At 37.3% G+C, this 18258-nt stretch overlaps 1 protein-coding gene across 1 annotated transcript in view; it reads right to left on the reverse strand.

Moving 5' to 3' along the window:
- psd3l (pleckstrin and Sec7 domain containing 3, like) overlaps positions 1-18258 on the reverse strand; it is a 231074-nt gene that overhangs the window by 33193 nt on the left and 179623 nt on the right. Inside the window, exon 11 of the mRNA XM_088910121.1 lies at positions 5110-5303. Within this exon, the coding sequence (XP_088766247.1) occupies positions 5110-5303 (194 nt within the window). The remainder of the gene's footprint in view (positions 1-5109; positions 5304-18258) is intronic.

Consider the following 18258-nt stretch of genomic DNA (forward strand, 5'->3'; position numbering starts at 1 on the left):
ACAGCTCTCCTAACAAGACACAATCAGAATTGTACTCCTACTCCCTGTAAAAGAGAACGTAAATGAAAACCTATTCTTTGACTTTACTTTCTTTGGTGTTTTACACATCAAGAAATCTCTATGTTTCTTTTTAATGGGAGGCCCTAAAATACTCTACTTAAAAATGCATTTGACACATCTTTTAAAGAAGAGTCCTGTGCTCTGTGAAATCTTTGTTTTTGCTTTTTATGATTTTATGACTATTCCTTGTCACTCAACAAATTCACAAAGCCATTATCAGGAAAACAATAGTAGCAATAAGTAGTAATAATTGTAGCAGCTGTACTATAACTGACATTATAGTATTATATAGTGTTACACATTCAAAACAAATGCAAATGAAGGAAACCATATTAGTCTAGAGTGATTCAGGGTTGCTTTGGATGTACCGATGTAGTGACAGAACAGGAACCAAAGGGCTGATAAGGCCCAAGAGGTGGCTGCAGCAATACATCACTCTATTGCCAAGTTTCCCTTTGCAATGTGTCTGTTAAGTACAGAACAGAACTGAGATTTATTGGAGTTTTTCAAAAACAATGGCTACACTGGATACAGTATTTCTTTAAACTCCAAAGGTTTTTAAACCTTCAAATAATGAAAGTGCCAATAGATAAGTAAATATAAACCAGATTTTTATCTTAGCAATTCTATTCATCCATTTCTTTGTTAGGTTCCATCATCAGATACAAGATACATTATTCAGCAATTATTCTCAGGAATTGCTGTGTCCTACGATGTTAAAATATGTTTTATCAGAAGCATCCACCTGGGCATCCTCTATTCCAAATGACCGTTTTGAAGATGCCTTGAAAGCAGAGGTTTGTTAAATTCCCGACTGATGTCTCTGCAACCCACTGAAGATAAGCTTTTCAAACAGGCTTGAAATGTTGTTTTTCATTTTAATGGCATGATTTGCACATTGAATGCTTTTCCTTTACCATTTGATAGATAGATACTTTATTGATCCCGTGAGGGAAATTGCAGTGCAACAAGCAGCTTTACACAGACAACACAGCCACAGTGTGATTTGATGTTCACAATTTGATGTTCTCTTCCAAAAAAGAAAGTGAAAGCAAATCATCTGGCACTTTACAGCTCGTGGGTTTGAACCTGTAAATTAGATATCTGAAATAAGAGGACACCATTTGGCCTATCTACAGTATCTATCCCATTTGGCAGTAAGTAGTTGATTGAAAAGGATCTCAGCCAGCTTTTTCCTAAGAAAAACCAGGGTATCAGCTCAAGCAACATGGCTGGGAATCTTGTTTTATGGGGCCACAACACCTTTGAGAAGAAATACGCTGTTTCCATCACTTCTATCAGAATTCACCTTAATTTAATAAGTAAATATAAGAAAATCATTAAAAGGAAATGTCATTAATAGGGCCCAAAATGTACAGAATTGAGCAATATTTTTTATACCATAACAGCATGGTCCACCAGTGCTGTGTTAGAGGTTGCTAAAAGTATAAAATTGTTTTAATTTCTCAAACTGGATTTAAAGAACAAATACCCAGTTTTCTGCACAAAAAAACAACATTTGGTGATATATAGCTTAACACATCCTCCAACACAGAAGTGTGGACTGTTTGCCAGAGGTCCAGATTTAACCATAACCTTCCAGCAATCTGACACAGTATCAATGTGTGAAGTGTCCGTAATAATTAGAACAGACATTACAAATTTCTCCAAAATGGCTTAGGTCTCACACAAGACTTTAGGTCTCTGTCTTATTCAGTTCTCTTTTATACAGAAAGAAATAAGCTCATTCCAGGTGCCACCCAACTCTCCAACAACCCAGTGCTGAATCCACACTGACAACCTCAACCCACTATCGGCGCTTCAGATTCCTCTATCATAGTGCTCATAACGCAGAAAGTAAAGTTCTCTGAGGAACTGCTGTGCACATACACAGACACATAAAGACCCACTCCTGACTTAAGTAACGTAAACCCGAGAAAAAGCAGAATGTCAGAAGCAATCTTTTCCTAGAAGTTCCGTGAACAGATATAGAGAATCACCGTTAATAGATATTCATATATAAAAACATTTTATAAAAAATGTAAAACCTTATAATTACAATCAACACCAAATATACAGTAGCAAGCCCTTAATACACAGTTAATAATGAAACATTAAAAAAAGAGAGATATGAAGAAAGAGTAGAGTCTCTGAGGAAGCCACACGTGCTCAAGAACAAAGCAAAACTGAAGAATAAAATGGAGCTCTGGTGGATGCTGGTGGTGACTGCATTACGCTTTCTCCACTCTATTCATCAGTGGAAGGAACTTACTCGACTACTTGCTCTTAACGTATCTTATATGAATTCTCCATAAACTTGAGGTGTTAATATGGCACCTACAGTATGGAGGGTTTTTATGCAAAGTCAAATTTAAGTATGTTGGGTTTTCTACAACCCTGGAAGCGGCTGAATGTACTTTTTATGAATGTACTCAAGTAGATTAAACGTACAGTACAAGTAATGACATAACTAATTCATTAAATTGAATTTCAATCCAAAAAAGAAAACTAGTACTTGACCATGACAATGGCTTGCCAGAAATATTTCAGAAGCACACTTCACATATAAAAGGAATCATTGTGTTAAATTAAACAGCAACCACTGAAATGTCAGACATGTCATTCAATATACCCTATATAAATCACCCATATGAATCATTACGGCAGTATATAAAATAACATGTACAATATGAACGGCAGTATATAAAATAATGTGCTCATCATGCAAGTGTTCAGAATCAGCTTGTATTTTAATATAACACAGAGGTGCTAGAATTGAGAGCGACTCTCTTCAATTTCTTCAAACCGTAAGATATTTACTTATTTTGGCCTTTGAATGCCATTAACAGGCAAACAAAAGTGTGGTAGTGTCTGTAAAGGATAGGCTCGTTACCAGTCGAAAACGTCGCCCTTCTCATTCTCTCCTCCTGCCCTGATTTATAGGGCTTATATACTTCAAGTGAATCTTGATTTCAACTACCCATGGCTGGGCTCCTCTACTGGGCTGCGAAAAGCCATTTTGGCTCAGAACCTACTCTTGGAAAAACTTAGAGCCAAAACAGTTGCTTCTTATGGAAGTCTTCCAGGGATGTCAAGCGAGTCTTTCATTTATGGTGTCAAGCTGCAGCCGTGGTTTAACAGAGCTGCAGAGAGAAGACTAACAAAAGCTCAATTGCAGGACTAGGACAACTCGTCTGGTTTTTCTGGACAAGCTCCCGAAAAAGAATGGCTATGTGAAGTGAAGTAAAAAAAAAGATACAGGCAGACTGAAAAAAGGCAGTGACTGGAGAACTGAGAAAAACCGGGCAAAGGCTGCCTGGAAAAAAAGTGCTCAAGTGTAGCGGAGAAAAGAACTGCCTGGCTTGCAGCAGCAGAAAAAGTGTAAACAGAGACGTATGGACAGAAGGAAGAGACAGCGAACAGTCAGTGAATCTAGCTAGAGAAAAATAAAGGAGGCAATCAGCGGGTTGAGCTTGCAGAAGGCTGGTGTTTGTAGCAGGGATGAAGGTCTTGAATCAGTGCTCTAAAAATAAGAGAAGAAACAGGCTTCTAGGTATTGGCTACAGAAAACAGGTTAGTTGCTTCTGTACCTCAATGTCGGAGCACGGACCAGAGGAGAAAGCCATCTTAAATAGCCAGCCTGATTGAGAACCTGATTGACTACCTCCAGCGGAATTGCAGAGCTAAATCTGAGAATGGAAAGCAGCAAAAAATGATAAACAATGTCCAACATATGCTCACTTGCCATGACAAATGTTTCACAGATGACCAAAGCTATGGTAAAGCACGTATAACTAAATGTAATTTATTTGCAACATATAGTTCTAAGAAAATGTGCAGTGATACGTTGCAAGTAGCTTGACAATGAGAAAAGGTCATGATTGGATCATCCTCGATCAACAGGTGTGGCTCACAAAGCTGCATTTTCACAAAGACAGTCAGAGGGAGCAGGTCCAAACAGCACAAGGCATAAAAAATACAGAATAAAGTGAAAAGGACATCATGGGAAAAGTGTTAGAAGTGACAACATTTGGCGTGTTATTTTATTAATACACCACAGGGACCTCTACATGTTTCTTCATGGAATATCACTTGGAATCATTTTGTAATATGACAATACACTCATTTGTTGTTTTATTGCAGATCCAAACAGCTCAAATTTTCCAACAGCTGCATGACTTAAAATGATAAACCGATGATGCCAATGACCTGCATGATGTAACAGCCAACCAAGGGGGTCCAGAGACTCCACCTGCATTGGCTTATCTGCGCAGTTCATTTGAGAAGCTAACGACAGGGGTTGCTTAACTTGTCTCCACATTTGCTTTAGAAAACAACAACCATGACGAGAAGCAATTAAATGAGTTTATTATATTCCATGAGAACAAAAATGCAGAGAGACCTTATTTTGCAGCCTCACACAATGGAAATTTGCTGAAAAGAGCTTGTCTGAATATTCACCTCTTGATTTATTCAATTATTTCTCATTTGAATTACAGCCCATGTAACAGCAAACTGAACAAGCTTGTTCAGGATAGTAAACTGAGTATTAATTTATTATGATTATATATTTATTTGACAGCTTAATTTTGAATTAGATATAATAGTTTGCTAATTTCAAATGAACTATATGTTTTGTTGCCATGTTGAAGAACATTTCCAAAATCTAGTGACCTACAGTATAACAGACCATCCTATGTTGCTGTGGCACGGATAGTTAAGACACACCCTCATACAGAGTACAAACAAAGCATTTTTCTTTGACTGATAATGCTTGCTTGACATACTATCAAGAAATTATGACAGCAATTCACCTGGAAAATGATACCAATCAAAGAGGAATAGAATATATACACTATAGCATAAATAGAACTGATATCACTTTTATTTTTGAGTCACCAACAAATTTGCCCTTCACAATTCAAAAAGACATTCTTAAGCAATCCTAGGCAGCAAATAAAAAAGGACCAGCAGATAAAACAACGTGCACATGTTTTTAAGCCAAATAATTCTTTGTTTCCTAGGTCATAGCCCAATCTTATTACTTACTTTTCTTTCCATCCATATCGGCGTGGATTTTCCGAGCAAGGAAGCCTGTTTTATAAACTGCAGCATTAGGATCATGGGTGATGTCAAGGAAAGGGTTACTGCCACTGCCAATTCGACTGATGCTTTTTGTGTGAGCATTATCAGTCTTGTCATCAGCAAGTTCAGACAAAGATTTCTTCAGTTCATCTTCATCTCTGCAAAAGGGAGAAAGGTAAAATACATTATTGATAATAGTACAATTATACTTCTTTGTTCATCGGCAAGAAAGTGGTGAAGTCACTTGACACAAATACTACATATCCTAGATATATTTCAAAGTAGGAAAAAGCACTAATTGCTTCTGCTTTACTGAGAGTCTGAAATTGAATAGATGGCTGCAGTAGGGAGCTATGTGCAGGTCTAGAACAACAATGCTTGCGGTTTCCTTCTACGAATGAAAAAGATGGACATTTTGAATGAGACTTGAATATCTTTCGGTGCTTAAAACACAAAAGTAAAAGATTTTGGAGGTACAACAAATTTGGTGAACAAAGCAAAAAAGATGGGAATGAAATATTTTGTATTGTCAATGTAGTAAAACAAGCATGAAGGAATCTTATTTTTTGGCTTTTACGTGACACTTACATTTGGCCATGAAATAAAATATGAAATTACTTCAAGCTGTTAGGTTTAGTTATTAAGCTCTTCTGGCATCTTTTAAAACATCATATATATATATAAACATACTGTACTGTGGGTCTCCCAGAACTGGAAGAAAAGCCAAAAATCAATCTGGAATGTTTGTGGACTGCACACATTCTGGATGAAGTTATGGCTGGAATTTTCAGAAGTACGGGAACTATGCGTGTTCTTTGCCAAGAATGGGTGTTTTCACAAAACATCAAGTGTTCACATCAAGAACTTTAATCACCAAAACAACCCATGATAAAAGGAAAGCTTGAAAAATTATAAAATGCAATATCAGGCAGTTACTCCATCTGCTACTGGCAGAAGTGGCCATGTGCAGTCCAGTAATGAGCTCACTCTCTGTGTGGCTTGGAATAGCAAACCATATACGGACAACATGTATGTAAGATAAGCTTTGATGAAAACAGTTGAAAACATGTTCAATGATTTTTTCAACACATAAAGACAAAATAGTTCAGCATGTGAAAGAACTACCCTTTTGCAACTCTAGAAAAAACGTATTTTATACATAATTTCATGTACAGTATATTATGTATAGATGGCAGGAAAATGTGATGTTCTACTGAAGACAACTTCAGAGTAGAGCCATGTGCAATAATAACACTGCATGGAACAACTCATGGGGATAATGAGTATGATGCAGTTAAAAAGCGTTTTGATGAAAGATGGATAGAACCTGAAAATTTCTGAATTGTGGAGCACCCAATATGACGTCTGTACAAAGAAAATAATCTTGAACATCCTTCTATGCAATTCCATAACTCACCAAAATGATCTTTATGCAAGGGTGGAAGGGCATGAATTGCAACACTTTATAGATCAGACAGAAAAAATCTGGATTTGAACTGTGCCTATTCAGTTTTGAAGAAGTGCTCCAAGAAATGAGTCATCAGTATGGTGCTCTATGACTCCACATAACATAATATCTAAGTCATGGAAAAATCCTTGCATATTTCACAAGCAGTTAGGCAGAAATCAATTCCTTAATTGAAAGCAACACAATTATTCTGAATTAGCAAATCATGCAGTCATGATCTCTACTACAGTATATCTGGCAAAACACCTGAACAATCACAGGCAGGGACAAGAGTAAACTGTAAACATTACAGACCAACTAATAAAGAATCTATTGGGAAAGTATCTTTAGATTTTCTGAAGACATTAATGGGATAAAAGCTGTAGTATACTATCCAGGTTTCAAGTTCTATTTTGACCTATGTCACATAATTATCAGCAATTGTCAACTGTCAAAATTAAATTATAATCAAAAACCTGTCCAAGAAAGTGAAGGTTGTAAATCCATTTTTTTAATTTAAATAACAGTCCTCTCCTATTTCAGCCATAGTAGCATATAACTTGACACACTTTACTTGTACCCTGGGATGTTTACTGACACATTTGAACCAATATTTCAACCAGTTTAAGACAAGCGGCATTTAATTTTCTTGTGCAACCTAGAAAAAAAGAACCTGAACATCAAAAAAATAAAATTGCTGGCTGCAACTACATTCCTGTCAAGTTCTAGTTGTTAGACAAGTCAGGTATCTAAATTTATAAATATTTGATATTTATTTAAATAATCAGACTCAATTTTGCTATGATACCCAGGCTATGAAAATAATTCCAAGTGAACTACAGTGCAAGTGCAACTGTGTACAGATGTACTAAAGCAATGAAATTGCAAGTTAACCATGCAACCTGCCAGTTTAGTTTTTCACCTAACCAGTCTGGCAGCTTCAAGGAAAGAAAAATGTGGAAATAAAATAACTTATTTTAACTATCAATCTATAACTATTAATTTCACTGCTGCCAAGACATCACTGAACATATAGTTATAAGACTTCTGCAGACGTGCAAGCAATAATGACATTAATAATAATAATAACAATTGCTTACACTTATATAGCGCTTTTCTGGACAGTCCACTCAAAGCGCTTTAGAGGTAATGGGGACTCCCCTCCACCACCACCGATGTGCAGCCACACCTGGATGATGCGACGGCAGCCATAGTGCGCCAGAACGCTCACCACACATCAGCTATCAGTGGGGAGGAGAGCAGAGTAATGAAGCCAATTCAAAGATGGGGAATTCTTATTAGAAGCCCATGATTGGTAAGGGCCAATGGGAGTTACATCCCTACTCTTTTCAAGAAACACCCTGGGATTTTTAATAACCACAGAGAATTAGGACCTCAGTTTTACGTCTCATCCGAAGGATGGCGCCTATTTACAGTATAGTGTCCCCCTCACTATACTGGGGCATTAGGACCCACATAGACCACAGGGTGAGCGCCCCCTGCTGGCCCCACTAACACCTCTTCCAGCAGCAACCTTAGTTTTTCCCAGGAGGTCTCCTATCCAGGTACTGACCAGGCTCACACCTGCTTAGCTTCAGTGGGCTGCCAGTTGTGAGTTGCAGAGTGATATGGCTGCTGGCATAGAAAATCAAACTGAATGGTGCAAAGCATCTCAAACAAATGATACTGGTCTTTTAATTTCAGAAGACAGTGTGGTAGGTGGCAGCAACAACGTTCCTTAATATTATTTTATAAATTGATTGAGCCTACTTCTGCAATAAATTTCCGATCTGTTGTTTTGTTGTTCTGTAAACCCTTTTTGAAAAACTAAAATATAATCTTTCTCCCTCACTGACTTATCAGTGCAATCCTTTTTATGTTAGGTTGCTTTTCATGTGGAAGTACTGACGCACCCTGCAAATTATAGCCATGCTGTGTTTTTGATAAGAATCCTTTTTCTGTTTGATAAAAATCTTTACAATTACTTGCCTTTACTGCTATGGCTGAAAGAGCAAAGAGAGTGTTATTTAAATGAAAAACTGGATTTACAACCTTTACCTTCTTGGACAGATTTTTGATGTCCTAGATACTATTGCTAACAAAATAAACAGAAATCTCTCTATTTTGCTTTTTTCTTGTTCAGTAATTAAATGGGTTTAAAAACACAAAAGAGAAAAATTTTAGTCCACCACTTTGATTCGTAGAGAAAGCACAGTGAGTGAAGAATAACTTCACTCAATATCCTGAAACTTTACCATGCTTAGAATACATTTTTAAAAAGTAACCTTTAATTTAATTTATACTCACAATACATTTTTGATAGACTCAACTGTGACACCTTTCTCCACGATACCCTTCTTAAAAAATGGCCTTCAGTGATCCAGTACAGTTTTCAAGACTAGGGCATACCGCTGGGTTTATGAAATGAGAACATTAGTCTAAAAATATTAGATGTCAGTGGAAATGAAATACTTTGACCGGGGCATTTTAAAGGTGCCATATTTTGAAAAAAGGTTTTGTGATTGAGAACGTTCCCACTGCCGCTTGTTGTTTTCTTACTGTGTCCTATTTTATATCACCTGTCATATTACTGTTGATCTCATGACATTTATTAGCTCAAAGGAACATGAAGCCTAAAGTATCTAAGAAATAGAATCTTCTGCGTACCCAAGTAGGAAACCGAAAAAAATAACCTTTACTCCCCCTAACACAAAAGAAAATGTGAGCCCAATCCTGGATTTTAAACCTAAAATCTATTAAGCAAGAACTGTAACTTCACAAAGTATTTCACAAACAATAAAACCACTGGAACTATGAAGTCAACGTGCACATAATAAGACACAACAATGGCACAAGCCATTAAACCTGTGTGCATCAAGCAGTTTGACTTCAAACAAACCTTAGATTCAAAATTCTTCTCAGCATCAGTCTGAACACAGATCAGAACAGCTCAATATAGTGACATTTTTTCATTTTATTCTTTAAAGGAATAAAATGTGAACATATATTGTTAATTTAAAATATATTATTTACAGGACATTTACTGTATACACATTTTCCACGAATATAAAGATAAGTCTTTTACTTGATTGCCAGTAGCTAAGTGATCTGGGGCTCTCATCCAATAGTTTTTTGAAAGAATCAGTGTATAATCAGCAATGTGGCTAGGCAGCCTTTCCAAACTGCAGCAACTCATAATGTAAAAGATATGCAGCCCGTTCTCATATCAATATGAATTTAAGCATTAAAGACTCACATTTTAAACAGAGTGGCCAACATAGCCTTAATTCTTAAATAACATGATGTCTGTCTATAGACTTGAAATCAAATGTTCTAAAAGGAGATTTTAATTAAAAAAGCTCCCCCTCCCATTCACCTTGAGGAAAATTAAGATTAAGATATCATACATTTTGAAGTTTATCTAAATGATGTAAACCAACAAACGTGAGGTAATAAACTGGAGCTTTTAAGTTTAATCGCAGCTGCACCTGTGCAGTCTTTCAATTTAATGGACTGAAAAGATGTCTGTGCTGGAGTGACAGGACTGTCGTGACAGCAAATTAACACATAAAAACATTTTGCCTCTCTATGTCAAGCGGTCGACAAAATGTTTAAGCCCCATACAAACATACCAAATATTAAAAAACGAAATGAAAGTTTCATGCATTTATATAATACCTTTCATTCCAAACTACATATTCTACAAATAGGGGAGAACCCATTTCCTTGGCCACCAGGGTAATCTGACAGCCATCACGCACCGCCTGGTAAGGTAGGTGTAACTGATCCCCCAGGATTGTAGCCAAGAGAAAAGGAAATCTGCCACATTATTAACTCCCTGCTCTATCATTACGTGGGCAGTGCCCAATCTGTACACCTACTTAACCCTGTTGTACTGTGATATTGAGTAGCAGTTGAATCCCTCACCCAGTCGATTCTGTTTGGTCAGGAACAGTCCTTAACCGTCTTCCTTTTTATTGGTGTCCCAACACGGACAGCGAATCCTAACCCACGAATCTGTAGCCTTTCTCTACTGATCGGATGTCTCACCAAGAGACTGAGCTTGCCTTGGAGCTTCAAGCGCATCCCGCTCCACCAGAGTGAACACACATAGACGCCTGTAACCTTGTTCAGTCCCCTCTGGGACTGTCGTGTAACCAGCCGCTTCTAGAGTTTGATGGTAACTGGGTAACCCGGCTTCTCACTGTGCCCGTGACAGCAAAGCTCTGACCTGTCTGGTGTCTCACCATGACACCCGGTTTCTTATCTGCCTGCTGCCTCACCGTGAGACCCGCTTTGGTCTAGCTCCCGGTGAGCTGAACACAGGAGCCTCCCCACAAGATTCCGTTACTCCCATCACACAGGTCCGACTCCACTAAGTCGGACCTGGACTGATTACTCCCTTGACCTTATATAGGGAGTTTCGCACCGGTGAGGCCAGTTCCCTAACAGCTTTGTGCGTATGCCATCTTAACACGTTCTGGAGTGTCTCATCATTGCCATTAGTGGCCGAATCCCTTTATTAGCCTCTTACAGTAGGGAAGTGAGCACTTGCTTTAACGATTGTATTAAGGAGGAACTTAATATACTTAATATAGTGATACTATAATGCCTAACAAATGTTTTCATCCCCATCAATGTCACATTTTGATAAAGTACAAAAAATGAATTTACATTTTTTTAGATGGACCTTTTCATTCAAACCGGTACAGAATTAATGTACATTTATGATGTTCTTTTTCCACATAAATCACTGTATGTAAACAAATGTAAAATGTAAAATAAATGTAGCATTAATACCAGAGTTGTGATTTAAGCTCGTAGAATGGTACAACAATCTCATGGTCTTGCTCAGTCATTTAAATTACACTATAAAGCTGTCCTGTCAGGATCCAGATTATAATCCTGTTCACAGTATCCAGCACTGATTAGTCCACATGTCACTACTTCTGCGGGGAAGAAGCTAATCCAGGCGATTTTGGCATTGAATCTGCAGCAAATACACACCAGGCTTCAAGACGGCAAGTGGAAAGACAGTCATTAATAACAAGCAGCTGTTTCCAAGGACAGCAATCTGTCCTCACCCTGAATATAAAGCGGCATGGGTTGCAAAAGGTCAAAAAGACTACAATGGCTAGAAAATCCATAATTGGATTCCTCCGTTCACTGGTTCACTGGCCCATTTAGCAAGCTTTGGTCACATAAAATTCTATTCAGAAAAATATTAGGCATCTTAATGTACAGTATTAGACATCTGCACTAGTTTTAGAGGGCTACACATACTGGCTTTGTAAGGATTCTGATTAGGGCTGTGATGAGCCAGTGTGCAGAGCTTCATCACATTAGCGGTATTTCTTCTCAAGATAAGATTTAGAAACTTCTTGTCACACAGTGTGCAACGCAGACATTGGTGCACAGTGTGGGGTTCATTTCATAGGACTGGCAAGACTGAGGAAAAAATAGCTCATCAGATTAGCTCTGCTGTGTTTTCATTATGGCACTATCCCACCTGGTGCGCCATATTCCCCCTTGCTACACTCAAAATTGTGTCCTTATTCACATCCACACAGTTTCATTTTCATAGCCGCTGAAAAAAAGATCTAGACAAATTTCAGACTAGTACATTAAGAAAGCAAAACGTAATGCCAGGAATGAACATTTAATTCCAGGCTAATGCTACAAAATCTATGAAAACTGAGGCCAAGACTCCTTTTTACCATTCGGAAAAGAGAACTAAAATAGAAAGACACTGTCAGACTTTCATTCCCTTACTTGAAGCATGCATTAACAAGATGACATGACATGTCTGCTTTTGATTTCCTGTCCCATGTCTGCTGACTTGGAGTTTTAAATACACATACTATATAAAAATATATAAAAGAAAAAAAGTACATAATGACTGCAATTCCTTGCCATACCTAGAGTACATTTTTTTTCTATTTTATGGGGGAAGTTCAGTATGTACTCATTTGTGAAATTTGTTGTCAAGTTGAGTGGAGCCAGATGGTTTTAATAACTAAAACGTTGCTTATAGATCCTTATTAAGCTCTGCATGCACTCAGAAGAGATGAAGACGGCTAGAGATTATAATTATATATCAGGACTCTTTGGCAACTGTGGAACAATGATGCAGTGTCATCCTATGTGCTGTCTAGCACATTTCAAAGTAAAGAAAAATGTCCTGAAATTTCAAAATTAAAATGCCTGGTAAGAGCGCCTTCAACAATTTTGGAGCTTTCATTCTGTAGGGGTAACTTGGTACAGGAAAGCTACTTACTTACACTACTATTTATTTACTTCTGAGCATTCACTACCATGCTGTGACCAAATACAATACAGTAAGATCATAAGGTTTTAAAGCTCGTTTTGCAAACATCCAGATTTACTGTAAATATCTCTACTGGGTAGCTCAACACATTAACATTGTTGTCGGTCTACTGTATATATTCATACCGCAGAGGAACAAGTAAAACTAAATTCCATGCTGAAAAGCAGACAGAAAAATGTTTTGGCTGTTAAACCTTCAGCCTTTGACAACTGTTTTCCTTCTACTATTCAGTGTTGAATTAACTTTTACTTATTCTTTTGCAATCAATGCACACCGATACAGCTCCTCCCTTGTACCTTTTAATTATACACTTAGGGCAGCACAGTGTCAGAGTGTTTACAATACTGCCTGGGTTAAATGCCAGACCTGAGGTGCTATCTGTGTGGAGTTTGTACATTCTCTGTGATTTCATGAGGGCTTTTGCTGGGTGCCCCGGTTTCCTCCCACAGTCCAAAGACATACTTGTAGACTTCTGGGAAAATTGGCTCTAGTGTGAGAGACCCTGTACTGGATAAAGCAGATAGAAAATGGATGAATGGGGATGGATAAATACTGTTGTTGCACACATACATGTATATATAATCTATTCTTAATGATTATACTAGCCTTATTGTACAGATGTGTGGTTCATTAGAAATTAACTGTAAGGATAGGGATAAATTCAAACAAAGCAATCAGATTCAGAAAATAATGTGGCAAGTGTATTCATTTTGTATCTGGAGCTGAAGGGGTTAAACATGACCTAAATAGCTGGAGAAAGATGAAGCTCAAAACACGTCCCAGGCTGGCACAGAAAGTAGCACCATGCTGACAACTTTCGCTTACTGCCAGGAACTTCTCCACTTCTTTTGATCATCCTTGGTACTGTGCCACACAAAACATGGGCTCAGTCTTTTAGTTCAGCTGCTGGATTTGATGATTCAATTCTTAAAAGCGGTGCACAATCTGCAGTCAGGTTTTTCCACCAACAGGTATTGTATACGCCAAACCTTACTGGAACATTAAAAATAAAATATCGGTAACAAACACCAAATCTTTTTTTTTGTTTACTTTAGGAGCTCCAAGACTGCAGGGAAGTCTGGACAGTCTGTTATACACCTACCCCACTTCTGTAGGTGTGTTTAAACGAAAACCTGCCAAATAAGAAGGCATTACTCTCACTACAATTCAAATATTTTTTTCATTCAGGAATGCTTTAGCAACAAAATTAACTGTGCTTATCCATATTTACATAATACTTCTTGCAAGATCACCACTCATTCAGCTCTTATTTCAGAAAAGCATATACTGTACAATACATTGATCTAATTAGTGCACTATAAAATACTGCACAAATCACTGATTTGGTGCATTTGTTATTCTGTTAACAGCAACAGTACTGTGACTCAATCGTGACTACACAAAATATTATAGGTTGTGGTCTCATGTTGTCACACTGAACATACAGTACACGCCCATACATACTGTAGATTCGACTGAACATGGGACACTGAATGGCAATCACCATGTGCTGATGTAAATAAATGTGGCCACTGTTAATTTGTACCATCCTTAGACAGGAGACTTCCTACAGTATGTCCCATGTGGAAGTTGTGTCATAATTTACTGAGAAACACACATATTGTAATTTTACTCATCGTACATGGAATTGGAATTATAAAACAAAATTGAGTTTAAGTGTCTATTTCTTCATGGGTATGGGGTCCGAAAAAGAAAAAAAGTGTGAAAACTTTCCAAATTCACATTTTGTTACAAATACATCCCTTATATTTACTTGTTTTGTTATAAAATTTGTGCTAAAAGTATTCCCAATTATTATTCAGTGAGGTCAGCACAAAGGTGTACTAGTTAGCATTGCTGCTTTGCAGTGCTGAGGACCTAAGTTCAGTTCCTGGGGTGCTACCAGTGGGGAGTCTGTTGTTGTTCTCATGTTCACATGGGTTTCCTCTGGGTACCGCAGTTTCCTCCCACAGTCCAAAGATATACTGGTAGGTTAGGTTGCTTCTGGGAAAATTGGCCCTGGTGTGAGTGTGTGCGTGTCTGTGTCAAGGGTGTATCCTTGCACTCACTGCATGCTGGGATAGACTCTGGTTTCCCTGTAACCCTGTTCTGGATAAGGCGGTTAGAAAATGGATGGATGGATTATTTAATGAGACTGGACATAAGCTAAAGTTTTGGTGCCAGGAGGAGATGGCAAAAAAAGGAATGACTTTCTTTGTTAAGAAAACCCTGGATAAGACAGGAACTGTTGAACTAATAACTTCTTTGACTGTCCGTAGTTTACATGGCTGAGAGATAGCTTGAAGATGCTGCTTATGGAAAAGTCATGTATTTACGTTGACACATTGTTTATATCTTCTAGACAATGTGGGAAAGCAATAAAAGGAAAAGCAGAATGTTATCATACAGTATACTATAGAGTTAAAAGAATAGAATAGAAATCAAGAGAAGCTATGTTAAAATAGCTCAATGCACTAGTACGACTTACAGTATTTAGAATAATGCCTTCCATGTTAGTCACGTGAATGTACCAGACTGACAGGTTAAAAGTGCATTTTCTTAAACAGAGTGGACCCCATTCCAGGATTCAAAATCCTCAATGGCAGCAACAAAATCAAAACAGTGGGCTGTTTCAAAACAAGCAGTGAAACAGGAAGCAGAGGGCACAAGTGGAAACTACATGGAATTGCATTTAAAACTGAGAACAGGAGGAACTTTTTCACTTAAAGGACTGTGGAAGTACAGAAAAAGCTACCAAGCTGATTTCAAGAAAAAGCTGGATGACATCATCAGATCAATTAGCCTCTACCATGTACTGTACTGTAGGCTCCTCTCGTTTGTAACAACTTATGTACCTTTTTGCTGCCAGTTGACCTAATTACAAGCTTCACTTTCTGCTTAATGACTACATTTTGACACCAAAGGAGTATTTAACAGTTAATGGAATTCAATACATTTAAAAACCCCTTACACTGAGACTAAACCATTTTTCATTTTACAGTATATATGAAATTCTCAGTAATAGCATTGCACATCAAATACATCAAAACATACAAAGCACACAGGGTGTCACATAACGTGAGTACAGGATAGTTGCTGCATTTATTATTTCTCATCACATAAACCCCTTAGAAGTTTCCAAATTTATGTCTCTAATGGTGCAGGGAATACAGGAAAACAAAGAATTTCAGCTTCTCCCTCCAATCATCCAAGAACAATAGGCCAAAAACAAGGATCAGACCTAGGGCTCAACACAATCAACAGCAAATTAATCATTGTGCCCCAGCCTTCCCAGGAAGGCCAAATCTAGACTAAGATAAAATCTATTGGCCCTCACTTGTCTACTACTGATGTCCATTCAAAAAGTACTGCAGGTATAATTACTTCTTTGGAAACAGCTTCCAACATTCCCTTGAAGAAAATGAAATCAATTGAGGTCTTGCTAAATGATACAGAACCAAAGATGGCTGAGCTGGAAATCATGACTACAAAGGTGGAAGTTTCAGAATTGAAAGGGATGGTATTGACAACAGAGGTAGGAGTACAAATATATATAAGAACTGAGGGCCTGGCTGACAGATCTTCTGTTTATAATCCCGCAGAACATGCTGGCTGTCTGGCAGAACATCACAAAGAACAGCACCAATCCATTTACACTGAACAGGTTCATAGTTCAAATGGACAAAAAAAAAATGTTATTCGCTTTCTTCATTGTTATGAAAATGCATACTCATCTATAATTCACCCTTATTACAATTTTTTTTTCCAGAACATTTTAGTGGAGGTTGTGAATGAAAAAGCAGTGCAAACTCAAGTTTCTGATGAGAAGTTTCTTGCAGAATGTCTGCTGCAGAAAAACATTTATCTATTGAATACACCCACATTCAGCAAACGATTTTTGGTGCTCAATGAATAACTGGAAGGACAGTTACAACCAAGTACTCATCATCATGAAATGTAGGGATTCATGTTAAATGTTCGCTTGTACTGTATTCTAAGAACCTTTTTTGTAGGCTGTCTCTCTCATGCTGGAGTGGAGACAACAGCAACTATTATTATTATTTATTTCATTAGTTGTGGTCATGGCCTGTCATGGAGGCTGTATTTTTTCTTCATGTCTTCACACCTTTAATGAATTTTTGAAAAACTGCCTTTCGGCAACATTTTTTTTTCGTACTCTTTCTGCAAATGACTTTTTCTGTTCCCAGGCTTTTAAATTCCTTTTGCGTTGTCACGCTCATGTAGGGTCAGTTAGAAATGTGTGCTGTTTGCATTTTTTTATGCAATATTCTACATAACATTTGCTTGATGTCAACACTATTGTACCTTTTGGAGATTTGACTTGGGAAGAGGAACTGTTTTCCTTACTTTAATCTTATTTTCTACAGTATATTTGATATATATTTATATATATATATCTCATTTAGTTTTACATTTTAGACAAAGTACTTGTAATAATATTGAACATGCTCTATTAGTCCAAACTACAAAAACTGTTCTAAGACATTAAATGTCAGTGGTGGATTACTCCATGAAATGTATCACACACAGCAATCAGGGTGTCGTCTACAACAAAAGAAAATCTTGCAGTTACTGGAGCTTTTCTGAAAGAAAGTATGTGAATCCAAGGAGAGATTGGGCAAAGCAATGTTTTGATTACTTCAAGTTAAATAAAAGGAAAAAAGCAATTTCATTTATAAACACATTACATTTTATTTTTAGGAACAACCTGCAAAAAACCCAGACATTAGAATGTTTTAAACATTGGTTCTATTTTTGATCTATGTTACAGTATATGGACCAAATAAAGACTTGACGAAGTGAATGCCTGACATGACATTAATATTAAATCAGTACTGCAGTGGTCTTGGATTATTTGCAGGTGATTTTCATTGTATAATATATAATTTATTATTGTATAATAAGTACTTGACAAATCAACTTGGCAGGGATACATCTTCCAAGAGCCTGAAGGTCTTTTCACTGACACAGGCAGGGTGGATATTGGGAGGATAATTAAATCCTAGGTTCGTCCATTAAGTGATCTCCTGTCATATAGTCACATTACCTGTTTTTGTTGTGCTGCAGGACAGTGCTCCTGTCTGGATTAAACTAACACCACATAGAAGAAATGCATCTCTTTCTTTCCAAAAGTTGATTACATACTGTACTGGAGTTTGGAAAGGATAAAGAGAACACTTATTTCACCTGCAGTCATGTGGGATGCTGCCAATTCAACTACTCAGGGCCATTTAAACTCCTAAGTATTACATTTAAAAAAAAGATAACACAATGCAGCAAACACTGAAGCTTGTCTGGAAAAGCAGCAAAAAACAAA

Source organism: Atractosteus spatula, chromosome 3, assembly GCF_055471065.1.
Source record: "Atractosteus spatula isolate fAtrSpa1 chromosome 3, fAtrSpa1.hap1, whole genome shotgun sequence".
Classification (NCBI taxonomy): Eukaryota; Metazoa; Chordata; class Actinopteri; order Semionotiformes; family Lepisosteidae; genus Atractosteus; species Atractosteus spatula.